Consider the following 15,626-nt stretch of genomic DNA (forward strand, 5'->3'; position numbering starts at 1 on the left):
CTAGAAATCAAAATAAAGGTGTTGACAGCCAAAGAAAGAACAGCTTATCACTGCAGAGTTCAATTATATGAATTCAAAGAAATTTGAACCCCATTTCTATATACATTTGGATAAAAAAGTTGAGATGCTCAAAGAATGGCACATGTCCATTTCACCTAGCCTCCCTCCTTCCCTCCTCTCCTTATTCATGTATTATCTTCTATTTTATTACCGAAATCCCCACTCTAATGTGCTATGTCTGTGTAGTATTGTCTGGTCTCGCAGTTTTGATGAGCTGTAAAATTGCATGATTCTATCGGAAATCGTGGGAAGCATCTGGAAATACATATAAGCTGTACGTCATTTACCTTTTTGTACTTTTCATTGTCTATTTCCTTGTGACAATCAATAAGAAAAATCACCAAAAAAATCAAAGTAAAAAAGACAGGTACCTATAACAAAGACACACTTAACAATTTACAAAACCATGTTCATCTCCAACAGAATCAATGCTCTCCACAGAGCTCTCCTGACATACCCACTCTAAAATCCCCAGCCCTGCAGGGAAAGATTGGATGAATAGATAAGCTGTATCCATACCAGCATTAGTGGCTGGTCTACCAAAAAAAAAAGGGGTGTGTGTGTGAAGTTGTAAGCAGCAGGGAACCCTACCCACTGCTGTGGTATGACCAGATTTTCTAAGTAAAAACTGGGGTATCAAGGGAAGATGAGAAGCGGATGCCTTGGGAGGGTACTGGTAGTGGGGGCGGAGATAAACTTGTGGAAAGTGGACAAGGAACAGGGAAGGAAGGGTGCTCATTCTTCTCTCCCCTACCACCCATTCTCTCAGCCTCACAATCAACCCCTGGCTCCTTCCAACAATTCCTCTTCCTTCATCAAAAGGACAAGAGCTCTAGTCAAATTCCCCACATGCTGGAGCAATGGCCTTCCATAGGCTCATCAACCTCCCTTGTTGCTTAGAATCCACACCTAACTCCCCCCACCTGTCCCTTGGCTCAAAACCCCTTCCCGTCCTGTGACTCCGAACACAGATTTAATAGCTCCAGCTGGAGTGCACTTCAGAAAGGAACTGGCATATAACACACACGCACACACAGTCAGAGCTTCATCAAAGTCAATGGAGCTCTGATATTTTAAACCAGCTGACGATATACCCGTAAAAGTCTAAACACTGCTGAAATAGACCCTGATTACGAAAACGGACACAGAAGATACTGTAGCATGCAAACTGCTCAGCTCTGAAGAGACAGTGCAAAGGCAGATCGATTTTATACTCCATTTGCTACAATGTGTTGAGCTAGTATCAAAGACCAATTTAAATCCATGAGAAATAATATGCCACGCTATGAGCTTAACAAATTAAGCTTGTTTCTTTGCTTAAAGACTAATTGTGACTGGTTCTTATTTTATCATATGATGGGTTCATTTGTATGCGTGAACTTTTAAATGAAATTCATCACAGTTCTAAAATAGACTCCTATAACAATAGAGAATGACATCACTGAGGAGATGAAATTAGCTTTCTTTATTGAATTCCAGAACTGAAATATTACTGAAATGCAACAGCTAAAGATAATGACTTCTAATGCCCTAAAGTTCAGCTTGTTCACTATTAATTTGTGGCAGGCAACAGGGGTTTCATTTCATGCACCATGTACTGATCTTCCAAAAATAGCAAGGAGAATGAAAATAATTTCTAATAATAAGGCTCTTCCAGAAATTAAGATTTCTTTTTAAAAAATCCACTACATGTCCACCAACAGATGATAAAATGGATATTTCTAAGATCAGATGTAGCACTGCCACATTCCAAGAAAGGTTTTGGATTCTAGGGCTTCAGAGAGAAAAGCTACATACACAGCTGTATAAAATTTACTGCAGTTTAAATTGCAAGCTGTTTGAGTTTTGGTCCATTACCACAACTTTTATGAGATCACAACTAGGATTTCATATTTTTCCCTAAAACAGGCGATCCCATTGTGACGTAGCATTATATATGTTTATGGAAATATGCTTATAAGTGTAAATATAACATAACTGAAATATGATTTATGCTAGATATGCCATGTAACATATCTTTGCAAAGGTTATGATCTACTGAATATATTTATCCTATTTGTATGCATGTATCATTTTTATATCTGAAGTTATGAGCGTTGGCTCTATGCTTGTATTTGAAGTGTTTGCTGTAGGAAACACAGAAGGGAGGTTTGGCTAACATACTGTGAAGGGACTATTCAAGTAATTGGGAGTACTTAACTAACAATGGACTTTGGGAGACACCAATCCACATCTGAGCTTTCCTGGGAACGTTCAAACTAACATGTAAACAATGGCGTCGGCCTGTAAAAAGCTGAATCATTCATGGACATGTGACTTGCCCAGGTGGCTACAAACTCCATCTTGTTGCTGTGATTTTGCACAGAAGAACAAAGGGGTTTCCACCCACAAGAGAGAATATAGAAGGCCCTGGAAGCCTCTCCATTTTGGTCTTCAGCTGGCTCAAGAGATGGTCTCTCCACCCCAAAGAGATGCCTAAAAGAAACTGGAACAAAGGACTGTAACTACCAGGGTGTGAGTGATTGCTGGACCCAGGCCATAAACTACAATGTTGGTCTGAAAAAGATTGTACCTGAGATAATATTTAGAATGAGAAGTTGGTATTTATAACTAGATCCTTAGTGTATTAAGTTAGCCTTGCGTATTTTGATTTATTTTATTTAGTAACTTACCTTGTTCTGTCTATTATTACTTGAAACTACTTAAATCCTATTTTTTATACTTAATAAAATCACTTTTGTTTATTTATTAACCCAGAGTAAGTGATTAATACCTGGGGGAGCAAACAGCTGTGTTATAGTGGGCAGACAATTTATGAGTTTACCCTGTATAAGCTTTATACAGAGTAGAACAGATTTATTTGGGGTTTAGATCCGATTGGGAGCTGGGTGTCTGGGTGCTGGAGACTTGCTAAGCTGTTTTCAGTTAAGTCTGCAGCTTTGGGGGCGTGGTTCAGACCCTGGGTCTGGCAGAGAAAACGGGCTCAGAGGTAGTCTCAGCACATCAGGTAACAGTCCCAAGGGGGTCTCTGTGACCGAACCCGTCACACCCATTACTAAAAATATAATCAGTGATAAGCATGGGGTGGGGAGAGTGAGAGAGAGAGGATCTAGTTTCATTTATTTGTAAAGTATACAGATGTACTATTTCAATCTCATTTGAAACAAACACAAACTGGATCCAATCCATCTTCCACTGAAGCCAGTGGAAAGGCTCCATGATACTTTATCTTCCTCCAAAGGTATGGAACATTTTAGGATACCTAGCTATAGTCATACTCCCCATTACATGGAAGACACTTAGAATTCTCTAAGACAAGCTATGGAATAACAAGACACTTTAGTAAGTGGGGTGATTCCACCGGAAAATTCCATCTATGCATTTGTATATCACACTAAAACCTGAACAGCCAGGCAGCCACAAAGTGGAAATGAAATGATGCTGCCTCAGCATGCAAAATAGGAATGACACTCTATAGAAACAGCAAATAGGCTTGGAGGCAATGGGCAAGAATCAACAATGCTCTGTTAACTCAATATCAGGTTGATAAAGCAATTTTGTGGAAGTTTTCCTTGTTTGGTAAGAAGCTGGAATTGTTTCTCAGAAGACCAGAAAACCCTCAGCAGATTTCCAATGCGTTTAAAAAAAAAAAGTCCACTTTCTCTTAGGTAGATTTTTGGTGTGGTTCCTGATTATTTCACCTGTACTGTGTATTTTTCAAAACCCCTTGTACCTTTGCACTCAATATCAGATGGGATCTTTTTTAGCCTAATCTTCCCAATTACAATTTCACTGTCTCACTTTCCAAAGTCTTGGGTTGAGGGCCGGTGAAGCAGCTCCATGGAGTTGTAGTGAACAACACTAAGTCTCCCTCCACCCCTTAGTCAATTCTGGATGCATGGAGGAGAGCAGGGGGTATTTGCTTGATATTCTCCCTGATGAACAAATGGTTTAGGAGAGGAGCAGGGAATGGGAGGAGCCCTGGCTCTGCCTCCTCCAAACACCAGCCCAGGTGCATGGGGAAGAAGTAAGCTACTCCAGAAAAAGTGGTGAATTAATTTACTCCCCTCCCCAAGCAGGGAGCAGGAGAGGGATTGTGACTCATCAAGTCACGATTCATTCTCTGGTCTGCTCCTGGAGTGGTGAAGCTACAGCCTTCCCCTTACTCAGGGCAGACTGTAACATTACCGAGAAGCTGGATACGAGTCAACAGTGTGCCCTTGTTGCCAAGAAGGCTAACGGCATATTGGGCTGCATTAGTAGGAGCATTGCTAGAAGATCGAGGGAAGTGACTATTCCCCTCTATTCGGCACTGGTGAGGCCACATCTGGAGTACTGCGTCTAGTTTTGGGCCCCCCACTAGAGAAACGATGTGGACAAATCGTAGAGAATCCAGCGGAGGGCAACGAAAATGATTAGGGGTCTGGGGCACATGACTTATGAGGAGAGACTGAGGGAACTGGGCTTATTTAGTCTGCAGAAGAGAAGAGTGAGGGGGGATTTGATAGCAGCCTTCAACTACCTAAAGGGGGGTTCCAAAGAGGATGGAGCTAGGCTGTTCTCAGTGGTGGCAGATGACAGAACAAGAAGCAATGGTCTCAAGTTGCAGTGGGGGAGGTCTAGGTTGGATATTAGGAAAAACTATTTCACTAGGAGGGTAGTGAAGCACTGGAATCGGTTACCTAGGAAGGTGGTGGAATCTCCATGCTTAGAGGTTTTTAAGGTCTGGCTTGACAAAGCCCTGTCTGGGATGATTTAGTTGGGGTTGGCCCTGCTTTGAGCAGGGGGTTGGATTAGATGACCTCCTGAGGTCTCTTCCAACCCTCATCCTCTATGATTCTATGAACACAATTCATGGGCAAATAAGAGGAATGAGCCCACCAATGCTGTTTGTTGGTGAGAGCAGTAAGAGAAAGTTAGGAAAAGGGGCTCTGTGACAGTTTATACCATTATGTTCACCACTTTACAGCATTATGACAAATTCTGTACAAAGTATGCCTTGTGAGGTATCATTTGAAAGCTCATAATCTGCTGAACATTATTGTCCCGATAAAGTGTGTGTACCAACATCGTATGTGAAGTTATACAGTTTTACTGTATAACATTCCTGTAACATATTCCAAGTTAGAAAAGCAGGCCCAAACACAGTTTTCCACAGTTTTCAAAGACAAAGACACATTGGTAACCCAGCAAGATGTTAATGGACTACCACCTGCTTAAGCGGCCATTCTCTGGCAGAGAAGGTGTGAACAAAAAATTTGCATTTCATCTGAAGGACAATTCAAACCTCAAGTCCACAAGAGACTGTTTGTCACCATGATTCAGCAAGGATGTTTTTAGCACAGGGAATTGCATTATAAAGAGGGAAGAAAAATGCTTGACCTCACTCTCCTCCTTCATCTCTGCTCATGACATCAATGACTCTTAAGAAACTAAACTGGGGATGGGGGCTGCCAGCCGACTGCAAAGCTTATGCTGAGAGAAACCTTTTTGCTTTTAAGTTCACTTAGCTTATTCAGTTTATTTTCTTTGTAACCAATCCTGACCTTCATGCCTTATTACTTGTAGTCACTTAAAATCTTTCTTTTCTTTCTGAAGTTAATAAACTTGTTGCACTGTTTTAGCTAACCAATGTGTATGGATTAAAGAGTGTGGGAAACTCCATTTGGGATAACAAAGCTGGTGCATATCATTTTCCATTGATGAAATGAGGACTTCATATGAGCTTGTTTTGTCCAGTAGTGTGCTGGGCCATACAAGAGGCACATATCTGGGGGAAGTCTGGGATTAGAGAATCTGCTGGTGTTCTTCTGCAGTGTAATTCATGAGTGGCTAGCTAGTAGTACTCAATACAATGTAGCTGAGAGCACGTTACATGCTGGAGGCTGTGTATTAACAGGTTAGGAGTGGCTGTTCACCAGTCAAGCAGTGTAAAAGGCATCCCAGGTTGGAGAACTGAGGAGACACAGCGCTATTCAGCAGTGCTGATTGTACCCTGGGTATGTCACCAGCTCCTGCAGAGGAGAGAGGTGAGAGCCAAATTTCCTCAGCTGCTCTCTCGGGTGAGGCCCTTGGCAGTGAAAACAAAGGTTCTAAGTTTCAGAGTGGTAGCCGTGTTAGTCTGTATCAGCACAGACAACGAGGAGTCCTTGTGGCACCTTAGAAAGGTTCTAAGATTCACTATACCACAGCAAGTGTAAAGAGGCAACAGGGACTCAGAGAGATTCGCCAAAACGGGGAGGAAAAAAAAAAAACAGAATATTTTTTAAAAACATCCTTTAAAAATTCAGCTGTTTTGGTAGCTTAACTCTGGCTTTGTACCTTATACAATAGCTGGTGGGATGGGGGTGAGGTAAGAATCAGATGCTTCTGTCTTGCTTCACAGCAAATTACTGTCAAACAGTTCCCAGAGAAATGATGAGAGCATCATAATTCTTGGGGCAATTCTGTATGAACGCTTGTCTTGATGGCATCTCACTGTGAAGCAAGATCTGTAAGTAGATTGCAGCGGCTTTCATGAAAATAGATGCTTGGCCATGTCGTCACTCACATTGGGTGTCTGCAGTTATCTTTTGGCTAAGTGAGAAGTTAGCCCAGAAGCAGATGTCGTTGTGGGAGGAAGAATGGGGAGGTGGGGATTAGGAATTTATGGCATGGAGTCCCATTTGAACAATTTATATGAAAGAGGAACCTGAGCTTCCAGGAACCCTGCAAAGATGAAAATAATAACTGATCAAGTGGAAGCAACGGTAGGACATGATGGTGATGGCAGGAATCTTTAATAAAAATGGGAAAAAAGAGACGGTCAGACACAAAAAAACTGGAAAGAGTATGTTTTCTGAATAGAATATTTCTTTCTTGCCTAAAAATAGTGAATATATGGCAAATGTTCCCAGGCAGAGCTGAGGAATAGGTTTTTGTTCCCTTTCTCTGAGGGCCAAATTCAACACCCATTGAAGTGAATAGGAGTCTGTCCTCCGACAGGCTTTATATCAGGCCCCAGGTCAGTGTGGAGTGGACATTGCTTTGGTAATAGACATATAGGACACACATATTCAAGGGAAACGTCACATGAACGCAGGCTGCATTAAATGGTTGCCTTACTTGACTCTACAACAATTTGGCATGTTCACAAAACAACACTGTTTGGCACATCCACCCAGCATGCCTTACAACTGTGATTACACCAATGCATTCTGGGATTCTTAAAGCATCTATCCCATGATTAGGGCCCTACCAAATTCACTGCCATGAAAAACGCATCACAGACCATGAAATCTGGTCTTTTGTGTGCTTTTACCCTATACTATACAGATTTCACAGGGAGACCAGCGTTTCTCAAATTGGGGATCCTGACCCAAAAGGGAGTTGCAGGGGGGTCACAAGATTATTTTAGGGAGGACGCAGTATTGTCACCTTTACTTCTGCACTGACTTCAGAGCTGGGTGGCTGGAGAGCAGCGGCTGTTGGCCGGGTGCCCAGCTCTGAAGGCAACACCCCGCCAACAACAGTGCAGAATAAGGGTGGCAATATCATACCATGCCACCCTTACTTCTGCGCTGCTGCCTTCAGAACTGGGAAGCCAGACAGTGGCGGCTGCTGACTGAGGGCCCAGCTCTGAAGTAAGGGTGGCAATACCATAACCGCTACCAGCCACTGCTCTGCAGCTGCCCAGCTCTGAAGGCAGCGCTGCCGCTAGCAGCAGCGCAGAAGTAAGGGTAGCAGTACCGCAACCTCCCTACAATAACCCTTGCAACCCTCCTCCCCGCAACTCCTTTTTGGGTCAGGACCCCTACAATTACAACACCATGAAATTTTATATTTAAATAGCTGAAATCATGAAATTTACTATTTTTAAAATCCTATGACCATGAAATTGACCAAAATAGACTGTGAATTTGGTAGGGCCCCACTTATGATGCCCAAAACTGCTGATGGGAGCAGGAGCTTTTTCGTTACTTCCAACCATGAGCTACTATGTTGTGGCATACATTCAGGAGGATTGGATGTACAAGTGCACCTGCAACCCTTGTGGCTTCCCCCTCTAGTGCAAAGAAATGACTGGAGACTGCACCAGTTCAAGCATCCAATCAATGCTTGTAAAAGGCCTGGGATGGCAGTTCTATGCAGATGCAAGGCATGCTATTCTCATTGCAAGCTCAAGGGAATCCATAAAATGGTTTGATGAGGTGACTTTTCATGCAGTAAAGACAGACCCTTCTTATTTCAAGCACAATAGCTTGAACTAACTCCTAGGTCTTATTCAAGGTTAAACTGCAGTGATTAAAATATTAAGTCTGATATTTTTACAGGGAGGTGCAAAGGCTCTAACACACTTTTTAAAAGAATGTTTGCTTTTATTTAACAATTTCACTTAGTACAGTTATGCTGTTAGTGTAAAGAGGGAATAACTTTGTTCAAACTCTCATAATTAATCAATCCCATAAGATACTGTATGCCTGTTGTGAAAGACAAATAAAGGAAACAAAAAGGCAGGCGAACATTAAACTGAGCAGGCATCTAAAGAAGATAAGCAAAATACAATTGGGACTGCATGGCTTACGTGAAGGTAAATACACCTCTACCTCGATATAATGCTGTCCTCGGGAGCCAAAAAAATCTTACCGCATTATAGGTGAAACCGCGTTATATCGAACTTGCTTTGATCCGCCAGAGTGCGCAGCCCCGCCCCCCGGAGCACTGCTTTACCGCGTTATATCCGAATTCGTGTTATATCGGGTCACGTTATATCGGGGTAGAGGTGTAGTGTCTGTCTAACTTGTCTGAATTCTTAGAAAGAGTTAACAAGGCAGCAGGTCAATGAGAACCACTAGATATAATCTAGAATTTCAAAAGGCTTCTAATAAGATCCCTCTCAAGAGGCTGTTAAGAAATCTTGGTTTTACTACAGGGTGAGGGGTAAAGTCCTCCCGACTTCTATGTCTTAACACCATATGGATTAGAAACAGATTAAAAGATAGGAAACAAAGTGTAGAAATAAATAGCCCCAGTTCTCAGCACAGAAAGAGGTTAATAGCAGGATGCCCCACAGGATCAGTGTTGGACCAGAGTGCACATGAATACCTTTAATGATTCTGTGGCCTGTCTTTTTCTGGTGTTCCCTGCTTCCAAGATGCTGGATAAAGCCACAAATTGTTCTTTTAGATTGAGAGCCTTAAAAGCCATAGTTAGACTATCCAGAAGAAATTCTAAGATGTGTGGGACTTTGGCTGAGTTTAGGGACACCACAAGCTCTCTGCACCACTATTTAAACCTGACCCATGAATCTGACTGATTAGCTGAACATCCTGAAACTTCCCTTGTCCAAAACAAATGAGGCCTGTTGCAAACAGACTGTTCCACTTTACTGTTTGGGATGATGGGGAATGGGACTGCACTGCACCATTGAGGGTAGGAGATCCAAGGTCAGGAAACAAGGCTGTCCCGCAATACCAAGTTATAGTCTGTGTTCTATACAATAGTACATTTAAGTACTTTATGGGACTATCATGCCTTCTTCTAAAGCATCCAGAATACACCAATGTCAAAGACAAGACATCAAATGAGACGGACCATTGGGCTGTTCTGATATCGCAATTCCTATGTTTCTACCTTTTTAACAATGGATCAGAAGCTAACTGGGACTCATTCGTGATACTGTGTTAAATGTCAAATTAAACCAGTATCAGGAAGCTCAAGGAGGGAAAATCTTATTATTAAGCTCCTTTCACAGTCACTGCAGGTCTGCAAAAGGAAACCCTAACTCCTTTCACAAGCTTAAACCATGACTTCTGAGATCATTGCAAAGTTAGCCTCAAATAGAAGCCACGCTCTTCCGATAAGAGGCTGTAACTTATGCATCTCTAGAGACCCCATATGGAGGCAGAGAAAATAACAGCCTCCCCCAAACAGTGGAAGTTATTTGTAAAAGAGCTGCTGTGTCCTGTTTCACTGCATTTTGTTCAAACAATGGACACTTTCAGGAAGAGGAGGATGAACAGTTAAATCCTCAGGATTGGTTTTATCCCCTCTGCTTCTCTTTTTTTTCTATTGTGACATTTTCTCAGCAAAGAAAGGAAAATTGAACTCAGTGCTCAGTCTTCTTCTTCCTATTATTATTATTGATATTGTAGTAGCTCCTAAAGGCAAGGAGAATATAGTGATTGGTATGCCCTATGGAAGCCCAACAGGACGTTTTGGTGGCCTCACTCAACCCTGTAGTTGCCCAAGAGATGTGGGTCGCTCCCGTTGAGTCCGATGCTGCAAGGTGCTGAGCACTTCCTGCGAGGTGCAAATGGTCTCAGCTCCCATGGAAGCTCAGTGGGAGACAGAAGGTGCTATGCACATCTCAGGATTCGTCCTGGTCTTTCTCTCTTTCAATCCCTCCAGCTCCCCTTTGCTGTTCTGTAAACCTATCTCCTCTCCCTTCTTTGAGCTCCCGCCTCTCCACTTCAAGGCCAGGTTTAGCCTGCCCTGTAACCTCTCTAGAGGATATGTGCTGTCTTAAATAGTGGTAGGTACTATTTTCTGTACTGCTCCTCCCCGCATGATACAGACATGTGTAATCACAATAACAGGGAGGGGAGAAAAACACCTTGGGCTCGATTCCCTACTCCATTCTACCTGTCTTACAACAGCATCACACCCTGGATTCCAGTGGAGTTGCCGCCATGTAAAACTAGCGCAACAGAGAGGAAAAATCAGGCTCCCTATTTCCTTTTTTTGGGATTACTTTTTAAACATTTAGGTGCATGATCTATGAGCTGCTAAATGCTGTCCTCTCAAACACAACTCTGCCTCTGGCATGGGTAACTGTTTTCAGTGCTTTCTAAACAAAGAATGGGAGGCAGAAATCATTACTAAGTTTATCACAAAAACAAATTAGACTTGCACAGGTTGATCTGAGAAAGGAATGGTCTGAAGAACTTTCCTACCGGACGGACTCATTCATCAGTAAGAAAAGGAAAGATACTGAACAGTGTGTGTTAAGTTGCAAGATATTATTGAGGTAAATAACTTTGTAGATTTGAGAGGAAGGATGGTCCACTGGTTAAGGCACTAGACAAGAACTTGGGAAACCTTGCTCCACCACAGATTTCCTGTGTGATTCAGGCAAATCACATAGCGTCTCCATGCGCCAGTTCCCCATCTGTAAAATGGAGATAATAGCATTTCCCTACTTCAAAGGGGTGTTGTGCGGATAAATGCATTCAAGATTGTGAAGTGCTCAGATACTATGGTGATGGGGGGGAGGGGACACAATAAGAACCTACGATGGACAAATTTCAAAAAACAAGATTAGCCATTTATATGAATGGAAATAACATTCTGCAGTTGCGCTAGCTAAGATAAAAGTTAGAAGGGTGCTCAATCCTCATGTGTGTATAAATTGTTCATCAGGTAGAGGTCAGAATGAAATATCGCCCCATGGCTTAGTACAAACATAAATTATGCACATGCAGTATGATGTTTTTCCTTCTTTTACAGCATGTAGTAGTGGCCCAGCTCAGAGACAGAACAGTGGACCAGAGACTGCTAGTCTGTTTCTTTGTATTTAACATGTTTATTACGGTAGTGCCTAAGCTTTAGGGCAATTCTTTTTAAAAGTATGATGTTTCTCCTTTGGAGAAGAATAAAGGAAAGATTAACAGTACAATGATTATATATTTTTTTTCATTATGGATGCAAAGCAAACTGGAATAACAAGTCAGAACCAAGAAGAACAGGGAATGACACTCAGGCTGAAATCAGGAATAAATCCTGTTCAATCAGACAATATTCAGGTGGAGCAAATGTATTAAAAGATGTAAATGGACATGCCAGTAAATGTTAGAGAGACAAGGTGAGTGAGGTAATAGCTTTTATTGGACCAATGTCTGTTGGTGAGAAAGACAACTTTTCAAGCCATACAGAGCTCTTCTTCAGGTCTGAGAATCTGCTCCACCTTGCATTTTGCTGGGACGCTGGGAGTACCTTTCCCAGACTTGAAGAAGAGCTGTGTGGGGCTTGAAAGCTTGTCTCTCTCACCAACAGATATGGGTCCAATAAAAGATATTAACTCACCCACCTTGTCTCTCTAATATCCTGGGACTAATACAACTAAAACTGCACTGCATATCCCAGTGAATGTGCTAGATAAACGTGAAAGGATAAGGAGAACAAAAGATGAGTACAAAAAGCATGCTTTAATGTAATGCGCCATCAGAGATGGGCATAATTTTTGTACGTAGGAAATAGCAGGGGAACACTGTTGGGCTCAGACAAAGAAATGCTAAAATAGCTAAGTGCATACTACTGCAGCCATGATTAATATATTAAATGCAGATGAGGGTCTCAATATGCAAACAATGTGTATTACTGAAGTTTAAAGAGTTAGGTAGCAGAAGGGAAGGCTGTCAAATAATGCTGTAATTTATGGGCCATTGTGATTGTTTTACTAGCCCTTAAATATACACTTTGGCTACCTTCATAAGAGAAGTGTGTCAATGGTCTATCATCAAAAGGCATTACAATTTTGGGCTGTACAGGAACAGAACTTTCTGACAGGCTGTTCCCAATGCCTACATCTAAATGTTCAGCGTCTATTAAAAAAAAATAAATTGGGTAGGACTGGATTGGTCACGGGACTGATAAGAGGATACAGAGCCTCTCTCCTCTAGCCATTTCCATTGCAGGGACTTAACATAAAATATACTGAAGGCCTCAGCCCATTTTCTAATGGACAGATGCCCACATTCCTAAAAACATTTTAGATTAGAATAAAATAGAAACTACTGCCTCAAAAGCAAGGCCAAAAACTGAATAGGCATGAAGATAAACCATGGCTAGAGGAAAGGGGGGGATCTCCAAAACAGGGCTGGGCAAAATGGGGGAGCATGCACTGATCCTACTCATGTTATACTCACAGCTGGTCCTAGAGACATGTGAGACATCCACTGTTAGCGGACACTTTGGAAAACATTGGCCTAAGCGACCTGCCCAAAGCCAAAGAGGAAGTCAGTGTCAGAGCTTCGATTAGAACTCCCAGGAATTCCTGGCTCCCAGTTCTGTGCTCAGATTGCATGACTATGCCTCTCTCCCTCTGTCTATCCACACCAACACAATCACAGGCTAACAATCAGGTTACAGTTTCATACCTCCAGGGCCTGATTACCTGAATTCAATCTCCACTTGGGCAGGTGCATCTTTGCAGGTGCACACACTTGCATTCTTTGTGTACTAGTACCTGAACGAGCAAGTGACAGCATACATCACCCACGTGTGTAGTCATTAGTTCATAAAATGTGCCTGTACAGGAACAAGGCCCCACTGATAATTAGACCTTTATTGTCCACTGCTATATAAATTTAGTGCTCTCATTGGGATTGTTGCTGCTATTTACATAGCACTGCAGATGTATGTGGCAACTAACAATGGCTAGAATACATGCAGTGTCCCTCCCCCAAAGAATACAATACAGCAATGGGAGTAGTGCACAATGGAGTTGTGTGCGGGTGTTCATGCATGTAAGTACTGCAGAACACGTAGGTATTTAGGAATGATAGGAAGGAAGATGGGGTTGGCACTTAGCCAATGTTTGTTGTGACGCTGTTCGAAGCACAGAAGGCACAAAGTAGAGAGTGGGTACGGATGCTCTCATACCACGGTGATAAGTGCAGTACAAGAACCGAATTACAAAGCAGAACAGAAAAAAGGGTGTGGAGAGGGAACTGAACTAGGAGCAGGAAAACATGGATTCTATTCCCAGCCTTGCCAATGACCTGCTGTGTGACCCTGGCAAGTCCCTTCACCGCTCTGTGCCTCCGTTTCTCTTCCCACCCTTTGTCTGTCTTGTCTGTTTCGGATGTAAGCTCTTTAGAGCAGGGACTGTCTCTAGCTATGTGTCTGTACAGTGTCTACCCCAATAGGGCCTCTACGAGCTACTGTAACAAACACAGTAATAATAGGAGAGAGGCTTGGACAGACCAGAGAGAAGAGGGAATGGTACAGGAAGAATTGAGGTAGAGAAATACACAGGAGCAATGATATGAGAGTTTTGAAGGTGCTAATAAAACTGAGGAAGGGCAATGGAGAATTGAGTCCTAGTAGTTTCAAACAGTCAGTTTCATGGAAGATTTTATTCTATGGTGAAGTCCTAGCCCCACTGAAGTCAATGGCAATGACTTCAATGGGGCCAGAATTTCACCCCTTTAGGTATCGCACCATTGTTACAGGTTAACATGCTAGACATCTGATGCAAAAGAGTGAGAAAAAATGTCATGTAAAACATTGAACCTTTTATTAAGATCTACTCAGATCTTTACTTTTATGTCCATTGAGTATCATCAAAATATAAAAAGAAATATTAAGCATACCTCAGCGCCTAAACTGAGAGAGATTATTTCATCCTCAAAAGCAGAATGAGTATCAATATGAGGAGGAATTCCTATAACACAAAAAACAGAGAATAAATAAATAGTCACTGCAATTATAATGAAATTCCATCACTTTTAATAAAATCTCCCAAGTCCCATTTTCACAGCTGTCCACATGTAAACTACAACACAGTAACCTCGTGCATTTTTATGCCTGCTATGTGTAGTGCAGTACTACAGCAGATCAAAAAATGGAATTTCCTTCCCCTCCCATGGGAAATTCTGATATTTCAACAATTGTTTTCATCCCAAATCAACATTTGTTTTCAAAACGCACTGCAGTAGCTCAGCCACAGGGAGACTCCAGTGCATCATGGGAGACATAGTCTGGTCAGAGAGCTGGGAAAATGGGGACATGAAGGACTTGGAAATACAACTTCAATGAGGCACTGCAGCTGCTCTGGCAGACACACAGATTAACGTCGACCTGACCCCAAATTAAACATTTCGTTTAGATTCTCCTGATCAAAACTTCTGTCAAAATTGATCTCTTCCTGCAGAAAGTTTTGATTTTTACGATGTACCATTTTCCAACAGGAAAATATTTTGTTCTAATTGTTTTGGCCAGTCCTATATACAGTGCCAATATCAGAAACCAGATTTTACCCCCAGATGCAAATGTATTTGACTTCCATTAGTTTCAAGAGGAGCAATGTACTTAATCACATACAGAACTACATAGGTTAAGCTTCTTACAACAAGTTCGCTATGTTACAACATGGTTACAATATGAAGTGTAGAAATTCTGCCCTCAGAAATATATTGAGGTCAGCCTGATAAAAGACATGTGCATCTATTATTTCTTTGTAGCAGCATTCAAACACTCCAATCAGGATCTGATTGTGCCAGGAACTGCACAGACACATACTAAGAGACAATGGCCTACATCTTTGAAAGTGAATAGAGATTTCAGATACCTGAATTTTTGGATCTTCAATTTGAAATACCTTATAGAGGCCTGATTTTCTCAAAGTGACCTCAGAAAAATCAAGCCCATTTAAAGATAGCCACCCAAAAACTGAGGTTCCCAAAATCACTAATCATTTTTGAAAACTGAAGTCAGGGTCCCTGCCTTGAAAAGCTTAGAAGGTAGGGATAGAATTTGACTCAGTACAGATACTGGATAGTATTTATATTAGGGTTACCATTCGT

At 41.9% G+C, this 15,626-nt stretch overlaps 1 protein-coding gene across 3 annotated transcripts in view; it reads right to left on the reverse strand.

The window, feature by feature from the left end:
• ALKBH8 (alkB homolog 8, tRNA methyltransferase) overlaps positions 1-15,626 on the reverse strand; it is an 80,822-nt gene that overhangs the window by 43,999 nt on the left and 21,197 nt on the right. For all 3 annotated transcript variants that reach the window (XM_026653418.1, XM_026653417.1, XM_024217170.2), the window contains exon 7: positions 14,415-14,485. In XM_026653418.1, the coding sequence (XP_026509203.1) occupies positions 14,415-14,485 (71 nt within the window). The remainder of the gene's footprint in view (positions 1-14,414; positions 14,486-15,626) is intronic.

This window comes from Terrapene carolina, unplaced genomic scaffold (genome assembly GCF_002925995.2).
Source record: "Terrapene carolina triunguis isolate 2854851 unplaced genomic scaffold, T_m_triunguis-2.0 Scaffold138, whole genome shotgun sequence".
In the NCBI taxonomy this organism is placed as follows: domain Eukaryota; kingdom Metazoa; phylum Chordata; order Testudines; family Emydidae; genus Terrapene; species Terrapene triunguis.